A 12,862-nucleotide genomic window follows, 5' to 3' on the forward strand; every position below is an offset into this window, starting at 1 on the left:
CCATCTGCTCCTCTCTTTCGGTGAAAAATTGACTGTCGGGTGGCAGGGAACGTCGAGGAGCGGCAGGATGGATGATGAGGAAGTAACCGAGTCTCCTGAATGGCGTGTGGAACTGGGGCTTTGTTGTGGTGGGTGTGAGGTGAAGTGGGGACACTGTCTTCTGAAAGGCCGCTCTGAGGAAGGGAAACGCGTGTGTCCAGGCAGCCTCAACTACCAGCCTAGTCCCAGTGTGTAGGTTACAGGGAGTCAGCCAGTTTGGGAAACTTCTCAGACTCAGAGCTGCAGAAGTTGACATGGGCTGCCCGAGGGAAGGTGTGGGCCCGAATGCTGTGCAAGCGCGACTTCAACTTCCACTAATAAGAGTCACGACCGCCCTACAATATAGAAGTGATGGCCGGGCGCGGTGGCTCAAGCCTGTAATCCCACCACTTTGGGAGCCCGAGAGGGGCGGATCACGAGGTCAGGAAATCGAGACCATCCTGGTGAACACGGTGAAACCCCGTCTCTACTAAAAAAATACAAAAAACTAGCCGGGCGAGGTGGCGGGCGCCTGTAGTCCCAGCTACTCAGGAGGCTGAGGCAGGAGAATGGCGTAAACCCGGGAGGCGGAGCTTGTAGTGAGCTGAAATCGCGCCACTCACTCCAGCCTGGGCGACAGAGCGAGACTCCCGTCTCAAAAAAAAAAAAAAAGAAGTGATCATCTCGGTGCCCAAGGTCAAGAGAGACCCCCTAGGCCCGGAAATGCCCTAGGTTGGAATCTTCGGAGCCTGCCAATTGGCTTCCACTGAACGGGAGGGTGGGCCTTGGGGCGTTCTGCTTACTGATTGGTTGGATACCAGATTGGCAGGTCCCCGCCGGCTGTGCGTGTGGTGAGGGCGGACATGGCGGAGGCAGGAAAAGTACCCTTGAGCCTCGGGCTTACCGGAGGAGAAGCGACAGAGTGGCCTCTGCAGCGGTACGCCCGCTGCATACCCTCAAACACCAGAGACCCACCTGGGCCAAGCCAGGAAGCTGGGACAGCCCCTTGCCCCACATGGAAGGTGAGGCCCAAAGGCGGGAATATTCCTGAGGCGCCCACAGCCCTGAGGAGGGGAGGCTCTACATATATACGGGGCCAGTGCCCTGAAGCGATGCCGAAGGGACACCAAGCGACTACCAGGCATGTTGGGGAATGGCCAGGCTGACAACTAAGATAGAAAATACATACATAGCAGTAGGAGACATGGTTGGAACCTTTACAGTCTCAAAATAATTATGCAAGGGAGTAGTAAACATTCATATATTCATGTGTATTTATTGAGCGTCAAGTATGTGCTAGACTCTATTCGGGGTGCTAGGGATGGAGCAGTGAGCAAGATATAAACGCTCCCCACCCTTATTGATGTTTTTAGTTTAGTGGAGAATACACTATTTATCCAAATAACTAATTACAGAAGGGACAACTGAGTCATCCCGTAACCAAGCACTCACACAGGTCTAGATTTGAATCCTCGCGTTGCCAGTGAATTTCTGTGACCTTGCTTTAGTTACTTAACCTCTCTATGCCTTATTCACTTTGTCTTAAAATAGAGATAATAATATAATAGTACAGGCCCTCAGAAATACTGGTGTTCGGTTCCAGATCATCACAATAAAGCAAGTTACGAACTTTCTGGCTTCTCAGTGCATATAAAACCTATGTTTGCACTATACTGTAGTCTATTAACTTGTCTAAAAGAATTATGTCTAAAAGGAAAATGTATATACCTTGATTCGAGAATACTTTATTGCTAAAAAATGTTAACACTCACCTGAGCCTTCAGCAGGTCAGTCTTTTTGCCACTGGAGGGTCTCGCTTCATGCTGGTGGCTGCTGACTGATCAGAGTGGTGGTTTCCCAAGGTTGGGGTTGCTGTGGCAATTTCTTAAAATAAGACAACAATTCAGTTCGTCACATGGATTGCCTCTTCCTTTCAGGAAAGATTGCTCTGTAGCATGCAATGCTGTTTAATGGCATTTTTACCCACAGTAGAACTTCTTTCAAAATTGGAGTTAATCCTCTCAAATTTTGCTGCTGCTTTATCAACTAAGTTTATGTGATATTCTAAATACTTCGCTGTCATTTCAGCAATGTTCACACCATTTTCACCATGAGTAGATTCCATCTTAGGAAACCACTTTCTTTGCTCATCCATAAAAAGCAACTCCTCATCTCTTCAAGTTTTATCATAAGATTATAGCAATTCAGTCCCATCTTCAGGCTTCACTTCCAATTCTAGTTCTCTTGCTCTTTCTACACATCTGCAGTTCCTGCCTCCGCTGAAATCTTGAACCCCTCAAAAGTCATGCGTGAGGGCTGGAATCAACTTCTTCCAAATTCCTGTTAATGTTGATATGTTGACCTCCTCCCATGAATCACAAATGTTCTTAATGGTATCTAGAATGGTGAATCCTTTTCAGATGTTTTCAATGAACTGCCCAGATCCATCAGAGGAATCACTAGCTATAGAAGCTATAGCCTTATAAAATGTATTTCTTAAATAATAAGACTTAAAAGCTGACAATTACTCCTTGATCATGGGTTGCAGAATGAATGTTGTGTTAGCAGGCATGAAAACAACATTCATCTCTTTGTACATCTCTATCCAAGCTCTTGGGTGACCAGGTGCCTTGTTAATGAACAGTAATATTTTGACAGGAATCTTTTTTTCTGAGCAGTTGGTCTCAACAGTGGGCTTAAAATATTCAGTAAACCATGCTATAAACAATTGTGCTATCATCCAGACTTTGTTGTTCTATTTATAGAGCATAGGCAGAGTAGATTTAGCACAGTTCCTAAGGGCCCTAGGACTTTCAGAATGGTAAATGAGCATTGGCTTCAATTTAGAGTCTCCAGTGGGATTAGCCCCTAATGCAAGAGTCAGCCTGCCCTTTGAAACTCTGAAGCCAGGCATTGACTTCTCCTCTTTAGCTATGAACGTCCTAGATGGCCTCTTCTAAGAGAAGGCTGTTTTGAATATGTTAAAAAATCAGATCAGGCTTTGGCTTAAGGGAATGTTGTGACTGGTTTGATCTTCTATGCAGACCATTACAACTTTTTCCATTTCAGAAATAAGGCTGTTCCACTTACGATTCCTGTGTTAACTGGAATAGCATTTTTAATTTCCTTTAAGAACTTTTCCTTTGCATTTACAACCTGGCTAACTGGCATAAGAGGTCTAGCTTTTGACTTATCTTGGCTTTCAACATACCTTCCTTGCTAAGCTTAATCATTTCTAGCTTTTGATTTTAAATGAGTGATGTGTGATTTTTCCTTTCACCTTAACACTTTGAGGCCATTGTAGGGTTATTAATTGACTGGATTTCAATATTGTTACATCTCAGAATAGTGAGGACCAGGGAGAGGGAGAGAGACAGAGCAAAGGCTGGTGGATGGAGCAGTTGGAATATACATATCATTTATTGATTAAGTTCACTATCTTCTATGGGCATGGTTTGTGGCACTCCAGAACAACTGCAATAGTAACATCAGTACAATAGTAACAATGGTGATCACAGATCACCATCAGATATAATAATAATGAAAAAGCTTGAAATATTGTGAAAATTACCAAAATATGATACAGAGACATGAAGTGAACACATGCTGTTAGAAAAATGGCACTGAGAGACTTGATTGATGTGGGGTTGCCACAAACCTTCAATTTGTAAAAAATGTAATATCTGTGAAGTGCAATAAAGCAAAGTACAGTAAAGGGAAGTGTGCCTGTACCTACTTCATAGGATTATTTTGAGCATTGAATAAGCTAATAAGTATCAATCACCTAAAATAGTGCCTAGTATGTGTTAAGTTACATAGGGGTTTGCTATTATTATTATTTTGTTCTAGTGGTATGTTTTAACACCATGGGTTGCCAGTCATTCAGTTCCCTTTTGTCTGGTTTGACTACTGGATGCGGAATCTGGGATTTTGGATTATACACATACATGTATGTCACATGTGTGCACACATGCATACATGTTTGTGTATTTTGGGCAGCAGTAGGTAGGAGAAGAATTAAAGAGAATAAAGGTCCCAGGTAGCTGGGCGTGATGGCTCAGGCCTGTAATCCAGGCACTTTGGGAGGCTGAGGCGGGTGGATCACCTGAGGTCAGGAGTTTGAGACCAGCCTGGCCAACATGGCAAAACCCCGCCTCTACTAAAAATGCAAAAATTACCCGGGTGTAGTGGTTGGTGCTTGCCTGTAGTCCCAGCTACTCAGGAGGCTGAGGCAGGAGAATCACTTGAACCTGGGAGGTGGAGGTTGCAGTGAGCTGAGATCGTGGCACTGCACTGCAACCTGAGTGACAGAGCAAGACTGTCTCAAAAATAAATAAATAAATAAAATAAAATAAAAATCCCACAACCTGTACAGAGGCCACAACATACCTGAAAAACCTCTGCATGTGTAATGTATAGTGAGAAGGCTAACAAATCTGGTGCTTAGAGAATAAGGGAAATGGTAGCTTGAGATAAGCCTGTCTGAAGAGGTAGGCAGGTGCCTTGTGAACATTATTATAAATCCAGTGGGAAGCCACCGAAGAGTTTTGGGCAGAGGCATTTTCGTCTTTGAAAGATCACTCTGGTTGTGGTGTGAAGATGGAATTGGAGGGGAATATGAGTGGATTCAGAAAGATCATATAGAATGCTATTGCAGTGTTATAGGCAAGAGATGATGATGGCTTAGACTAAGGGCATGGCAGTAGAGATAGGAATATTAGGAATATATTTTGGAGACCAAAATGAAAAGGCTTGGTGCTTGATTGTATATGAGTGGCAAGAGTAAAGGACTTCTGGGTTTCTAGCAGAAGCAACTGAGTAGATGGTTGGAGAATGGGAAACACTGGAGGAGGAACAGTGAGGGAAGAATAATCCAAGATTTCAGTTTTGGATGTATTGAATTTGATAAGATTGTGAAGCATCCAAGTGGAGATATTGGATAGCTAGTTGGGTATATTGGCCTAGACTCAGAAGGAAGATCTGGGCTGGAAATGTAAAGGTGCAAGTCATCAGCATAAAAGTGATATTTATAGTCATGGGATTAGGTGAGATTCGCGACCAAGCTTAAAGGTAATCCAACATTTGTAAGTTGGGTAGAGGGGACAGAGCCCCAGAGAAGATTGACAAGAGGCCTGGCACAGTGGCTCATCCCTGTAATCCCAGCGCTTTGGGAGGCCAAGATGGGTGGATCACTTGAGGTCAGGAGGTCAGATCAGCCTGGCCAACATGGTGAAACCCGAGGTTACTTGGGAGGCTGAGGCAGGAGAATCCCTTGAACCCAGGAGACAGAGGTTGCAGTGAGCCAGGATTGTGCCACTGCACTCCAGCCTGGGCAACAGAGTGAGACTCCATCTCAAAATAAATAAATAAATAAATAAATAAATAGGAAAAAACAATAACAAGATGGCTGAATAGGAGGAACAGCTCCAATCTGCAGCTCCCAGAAAGATCAACTCAGAAGGCGGGTGATTTCTGCATTTCCAACTGAGGTACCTGGTTTATCTCATTGGGACTGGTTGGACAGAGGATGCAGCCCATGGAGGGCGAGCCAAATCAGGGTGGGGCATCGCCTTACCTGGGAAGCACACAGGTTCGTATCTCCCTCCCCCAACCAAGGGAAGCCGTGAGAGACTGTACTGGGAGGAATGGTGCACTCTGGCCCAGATACTGCACTTTTCCCATGGTCTTCGCAACCAACAGACGAGAAGATTCCCTCTGGCGCCTACCCCACCAAGGGCCCTGGGTTTCAAGCACAAAACTGGGTGGCTATTTGGGCAGACACCGAGTTAGCTGCAGGAGTGGTTTTTTTTGTTGTTGTTGTTGTTTTTCATACGCTAGTAGCACCTGGAAAGCCAGTGAGACAGAACTGTTCACTCCCCTGGAAAGGGGCCTTAAGCCAGGGAGCCAAGGGGTATGGCTCAGCGGGTCCCACCCCCATGGAGCCAGCAAGCTAAGATCCACTGGCTTGAAATTCTCACTGCTAGCACAGCAGTCTGAGGTTGACCTGGGATGCTCCATCTTGGTGGAGGGAGGGGTGTCTGCCATTGCTGAAGCTTGAGTAGGCGGTTTTACCCTCACAGTGTAAACAAAGCCACCAGGAAGTTTGAACTGGGTGGAGCCCACGACAGCTCAGCAAGGCTGCTGCAGCCAGACTGTCTCTCTAGATTCCTCCTCTCTGGGCAGGACATCTCTGAAAAAAAGGCAGCAGCCCAGTCAAGGACTTATAAATAAAACCCCCATCTCCCTGGGACAGAGCACCTGGGGGAAGGAAGGGGTGGCTGTGGGCGCAACTTCAGCAGACTTAAACATCCCTGCCTGACAGCTCTGAAGAGAGCAGTAGATCTCCTAGCACAGTGTTTGAGCTCTGATAAGGGACAGACTGCCTCCTAAAGTGGGTCCCTGACCCTTGTGTCTCCTACTGGGAGACACCTCCCAGTAGGGGCCGTCAGATACCTCATACAGGAGAGCTCTGGCTGCCATCTGGCGGGTGCCCCTCTGGGATGAAGCTTACAGAGGAAGGAACAGGCAGCAGCCTGTTCTGCAGCCTCCGCTGGTGATAACCAGGCATACAGGGTCTGGAGTGGACCTCCAGCAGACCTGCAGCAGAGGGGCCTGACTGTTAGAAGGAAAACTAACAAACAGAAAGGAATAGTATCAACATCAACAAAAAGAATGTCCCCTCAGAGACCTCACTCGAAGGTCACCAACATCAAAGACTGAGGGTAGATAAATCTACAAAGATGTGGAGAAACCAGCTTAAAAAGGCTGAAAATTCCAAAAACCAGAACACCTCTTCACCTCCAAAAGATCACAACTCCTCGCCAGCAAGGGAACAAAACTGGATGCACGATAAGTTTGACAAACTGACAGAAGCAAGCTTCAGAAGGTGGGTAATAACAAACTCCTCCGAGCTAAAGGAGCATGTTCTAACCCAATGCAAGGAAGCTAAGAACCTTGAAAAAAGGTTAGTTGAATTGCTAACTAGAATAACCTGTTTAGAGAAGAACACAAATGACCCAATGGAGCTGAAAAACACAGCATGAGAACTTCATGAAGTATACACAAGTATCAATAGCTGAATCAATCAAGCATAAAAAAGGATATCAGAGATTGAAGATCAACTCAAAGAAATAAAGCGAGAAGACAAGGTTAGAGAAAAAAGAGTGAAAAGAAATGAACAAAGCCTCCAAGAAATATGGGACTATGTGAAAAGACCAAATCTATGTTTGATTGGTGTACCTGAAAGTGATGGGGAGAATGGAACCAAGTTGGAAAACACTCTTCAGGATATTATCCAGGAGAAATTCCCCAACCTAGCAAGGCAGGCCAACATTCAAATTCAGGAAATACAGAGAACACCAGAAAGATACTGCTCGAGAAGAGCAACCCTAAGACATATAATCGTCAGATACACCAACGTTGAAATGAAGGAAAAAATGTTAAGGGCAGCCAGAGAGAAAAGTTGGGTTACCCACAAAGTGAAGCCCATCAGACTAACAGCGGATCTCTTGGCAGAAACCCTACAAGCCAGAAGAAAGTGAGGGCCAGTATTCAATATTCTTAAAGAAAAGAATTTTCAATCCAGAATTTCATATCCAGCCAAACTAAGCTTCATAAGCAAAGGAGAAATAAAATCCTTTACAGACAAGCAAATGCTGAGAGATCTTGTCACCACCAGGCCTGCCTTACAAGAGCTCCTGAAGGAAGCACTAAACATGAACCAGGACCAGCCACTGCAAAACCATACCGAATTATAAAGACCACTGATGCTATGAAGAAACTGCATCAACTAATGGGCAAAATAACCGGCTAACATCATAATGACAGGATCAAATTCACACATAACAATATTAACCTTAAATGTAAACAGGCTAAATGCCCCAATTAAAAGGCACAGACTGGCAAATTGGATAAAGAGTCAAGACCCATCAGTGTGCCATATTCAGGAGACCCATCTCATGTGCAAAGACACACATAGGCTCAAAATAAAGGGATGGAGGAATATTCACCAAGCAAATCGAAAGAAAAAAGAAAAGCAGGGGTTGCAATCCTAGTCTCTGATAAAACAGACTTTAAACCAGCAAAGATAAAAAGAGACAAGGGCATTACATAATGGTAAAGGGATCAATGCAACAAGAAGAGCTAACTGTCCTAAATATATATGCGCCCAATACAGGAGCACCCAGATTCATAAAGCAAATTCTTAGAGACCTACAAAGAGACTTAGACTCCCACACAATAATAGTAGAAGACTTTAACACCCCACTGTCAATATTAGATCAATGAGACAGAAAATTATCAAGGATATCCAGGACTTGACCTCAGCTCTGGACCAAGCGGACCTAATAGATATCTACAGAACTCTCCACCCCAAATCAACAGAATATACATTCTTCTCAGTACCACATCACACTTACTCTAAAATTGACCACATAATTGGAAGTAAAACACTCCTTAGCAAATGCAAAAGAATGGAAATCATAACAAACAGTCTCTCAGACCACAGTGCAATAAAATTAGAACTCAGGACTAAGAAACTGACTCAGAACTGCTCAACTACATGGAAATTGAACAACCTGCTCTTGAATGACTACTGGGTGAATAACAAAATGAAGGCAGAAATAAAGATATTCTTTGAAACTAATGAGAACAAAGACACAACATACCAGAATCTCTGGGACACATTTAAAGCAGTGTGTAGAGGGAAATTTATAGCACTAAATGCCCACAAGAGAAAGCAGGAAAGCTCTAAAGTCAGCACCCTAACGTCACAATTAAAAGAACTAGAGAAGCAAGAGCAAACAAATGCAAAAGCTAGCAGAAGACAAGAAGTAACTAAGATCAGAGCAGAACTGAAGAAGACAGAGACACGAAAAACCCTTCAGAAAATCAGTGAATCTGGGAGCTGGTTTTTTGACAAGATCAACAAAATAGATAGACTGCTAGCCAGACTAATAAAAAAGAAAAAAGAGAAGAATTAAATAGATACAATAAAAAATGATAAAGGGGCTACCGTCACTGATCCCATGGAAATGCAAACTACCATCAGAGAATACTATAAACACCTCTATGAAATAAACTATAAAATCTAGGAGAAATGGATAAATTCCTGGACACATACACCCTCCCAAGACTAAACCAGGAAGAAGTCGAATCCCTGAATAGACCAATAATAAGTTCTGAAATTGAGGCAGTAATTAATAGCCTACCAACCAAAAAAAGTCCAGGAGCAGACGGATTCACAGCTGAATTCTACCAGAGGTACAAAGAGGAGCTGGTACCATTCCTTGTGAAACGATTCCAAACAATAGAAAAAGAGGGAATCCTCCCTAACTCATTTTACAAAGCCAGCATCATCCTGATACCAAAACCTGGCAGAGACACGACAAAAAAAGAAAATTTCAGGCCAATATCCCTGATGAACATTGATGCGAAAATCCATAATAAAATGCTGGCAAACCAAATTCAGCAGCACATCGAAAAGCTTATCCACCACGATCAAGTCAGCTTTATCCCTAGCATGCAAGACTGGTTCAACGTATACAAATCAATAAACATAATCCATCACGTAAATAGAACCAATGACAAAAACCACTTGGTTATCTCAATAGATGCCGAAAAGGCCTTTGACAAAATTCAACAGCCCTTCATGCTAAAAACTCTCAATAAATTCGGTATTGAAAGAATGTATCTCAAAATAGTAAGAGCTATTTATGACAAACCCACAGCCAATATCATACTGAATGGGCAAAAACTGGAAGCGTTCCCTTTGAAAACTGGCACAAGACAAGGATGCCCTCTCTCACCACCCCAATTCAACATAGTATTGGAAGTTCTGGCCAGGGCAATCAGGCAAGAGAAATAAATAAAGGGTATTCAAATAGGAAAAGAGGAAGTCAATTGCCTCTGTTTGCAGATAACATGATTGTATATTTAGAAAACCCCATCGTCTCAGCCCAAAATCTCCTTAAGCTGATAAGCAACTTCAGCAAAGTCTCAGGATACAAAATCAACGTGCAAAAATCACAAGCATTCTTATACACCAATAACAGACAAACAGAGAGCCAAATCATGAGTGAACTCCCATTCACAATTGCTACAAAGAGAATGAAATACCTAGGAATACAACTTACAAGGGATGTGAAGGACGTCTTCAAGGATAACTACAAACCACTGCTCAAGGAAATAAGAGAGGACAAAAACAAATGGGAAAACATTCCATGTTCATGGATAGGCAGAATCAATATCATGAAAATGGCCATTCTGCCCAAAGTAATTTACAAATTCAATGCTATCCCCATCAAGCTACCATTGACTTTCTTCACAGAATTGGAAAAATACTACTTTAAATTTCATATGGAACCAAAAAAGAGCCCACATAGACAAGACAATCCTAAGCCAAAAGAACAAAGCTGGAGGCATCATGCTACCTGACTTCAAACTATACTACAAGGCTACAGTAACCAAAACAGCATGGTACTGGTACCAAAACAGATATATAGACCAGTGGAACAGAACAGAGGCCTCAGAAATAACACCACACATCTATAACCATGTGATCTTTGACAAACCTGACAAAAACAAGCAATGGGAAAAGGATTCCCTATTTAATAAATGGTGTTGGGAAAACTGGCTAGCCATATGCAGAAAGCTGAAACTGGATCCCTTCCTTACATCTTATACAAAAATCAACTCAAGATGGATTAAAGACTTAAATGTAAGACCGAAAACCATGAAAACCCTAGAAGAAAACCTAGGCAATACCATTCAGGACATAGGCATGGGCAAAGACTTCATGACTAAAACACCAAAAGCAATGGCAACAAAAGCCAAAATTGACAAATGGGATCTCATTAAACTAAAGAGCTTCTGCACAGCAAAAGAAACTATCATCAGAGTGAACAGGCAACCTACAATATGGGGGAAAATTTTTGTAATCTATCCATCTGAAAAAGGGCTAATATTCAGAATCTACAAAGAACTGAAACAAATTTACAAGAAAAAGTCAACCCCATCAAAAAGTGGATGAAGGATATGTACAGTCACTTCTCAAAATAAGACATTTATGCAGCCAACAAATATATAAAAAAAGCTCATCATCACTGGTCATTAGAGAAATGCAAATCAAAACCACAATGAGATACCATCTCATGCCAGTTAGAATGGTGATCATTAAAAAGTCAGGAAACAACAGGTGCTGGAGAGGATATGGAGAAATAGGAATGCTTTTACATTGTTGGTAGGAGTATAAATTAGTTCAACCATTGTGGAAGACAGTGTGGCAATTCCTCAAGGATCTAGAACTAGAAATACCATTTGACCCAGCAATCCCATTACTGGGCATATACCCAATGGATTATAAATCATTCTACTATAAAGACACATGTGCATGTATGTTTATTGCAGCACTGTTCACAATAGCAAAGACTTGGAACCAACCCAAATGCCCATCAATGATAGACTGGATAAAGAAAATGTGGCACATATATACCATGGAATACTATGCAGCCATAAAAAAGAATGAGTTCATGTCCTATGCAGGGACATGGATGAAGCTGGAAACCATCATTCTCAGCAAACTAACACAAGAACAGAAAACCAAACACCGCATGTTCTCACTTATAAGTGGGAGTTGAACAACGAGAACACATGGACACAGGCGGTGGGGCATCACACACTGGGGCCTGTAGGAGGGTTGGGGAGCTGGGGGAGGGATAGCATTAGGAGGAATACCTAATGTAGATGACAGGTTGATGGGTGCAGCAAACCACCATGGCACGTGTATACCTATGTAACAAACCTGCACATTCTGCACATGTACCCCAGAACTTAAACTATAATTTGAAAAAAGAAAACACAAAAATAAATAAAGTAAATAAATAAATAAAAGATTGACAAGGGACAGAGAGCTGAGAAGCACCCAAGAGAATGAAGGTTTATCAGTGCTAAAGAGAGTTATTTCCAGGGGAAAGAGTGATTGATTCACTTTGTTGAATGATGGTGCAAAATGAAGAAACATGATGACTAAGGGATATCCAGTTCAGCAGCATGAACGTGCTTATTGGTCTTTACCAAGAGAAATTTAAGTGGAGTGAAGGGAATGGAAGCCAGATAGGAGTAAGGTAAAGAATGACTGATAGGTGAGGAAGTGGAGCCAATGTGCACAGACAGTTCTTCTGAGATGCTTGGCTGTGAATGTGATTAGAGAAAGGGCACAATGAATTATTCACCACATTCTAGAATATTAGAGCCAGGGGCACTCCTTCAAGATTGAAATCAGTATATCTAGGACCATAAAAAGTCATTAAATTCCTAGTTGTACTGTTTTGAAACCCTGTATCCTGAAAAGTGATATAGGCTGAAATACAAAATGAGGTGAAGAAAGAATTAAATATAAGGATGACTGACCTATAATTGGATCTTATAAAAAGCTGGGAATGTTTGATGACATATTTAATTTTTGAGACTGCTCCACAGATTCCTTGATACCTTCTCATAACACTCTTTAAACCCTTTCTCCTGAGGCATCTGTGTTGGGTGCAGCTGAATAATTCTTAAGTTCTTATCCTGCAACCCAGAGGCCAGGACATTTGACCATTCTAAGGAGTTGATTGTTATTCCAATTTTTTTACTTCTCTTTGCAAAGCTCTTCATAATTGCTTATAAGGAACAGTGCTTTTAACAGTTTTCAAATGTTTGGCATAAAGCCACAGCTACAGTGACAAGAGATGAGGTTGGCTTTTGCAGTGCTTTTGAAAACTGAACATTTGTACCTTCCTTTGAATCTGTGCGGAACCATCCTACCCGCTGTGATCAGTTTCAGCCTAGGTCTGTCATTTTTTTT

At 42.5% G+C, this 12,862-nt stretch overlaps 1 protein-coding gene across 2 annotated transcripts in view; it reads left to right on the forward strand.

Annotated features, from left to right (window-relative positions):
* The first annotated feature begins 851 nt into the window (after nt 1-851).
* The window catches only part of REC114 (REC114 meiotic recombination protein), a 125,243-nt gene continuing 113,232 nt past the window's right edge, over nt 852-12,862 (forward strand). Inside the window, exon 1 of one of the 2 annotated variants that reach the window (XM_050797758.1) lies at nt 852-1,040. In XM_050797758.1, the coding sequence (XP_050653715.1) occupies nt 882-1,040 (159 nt within the window). In that variant the 5' untranslated portion in view covers nt 852-881. The remainder of the gene's footprint in view (nt 1,041-12,862) is intronic. The other variant, XM_050797757.1, reaches the window with a different exon arrangement.

This window comes from Macaca thibetana, chromosome 7 (genome assembly GCF_024542745.1).
Source record: "Macaca thibetana thibetana isolate TM-01 chromosome 7, ASM2454274v1, whole genome shotgun sequence".
Classification (NCBI taxonomy): domain Eukaryota; kingdom Metazoa; phylum Chordata; class Mammalia; order Primates; family Cercopithecidae; genus Macaca; species Macaca thibetana.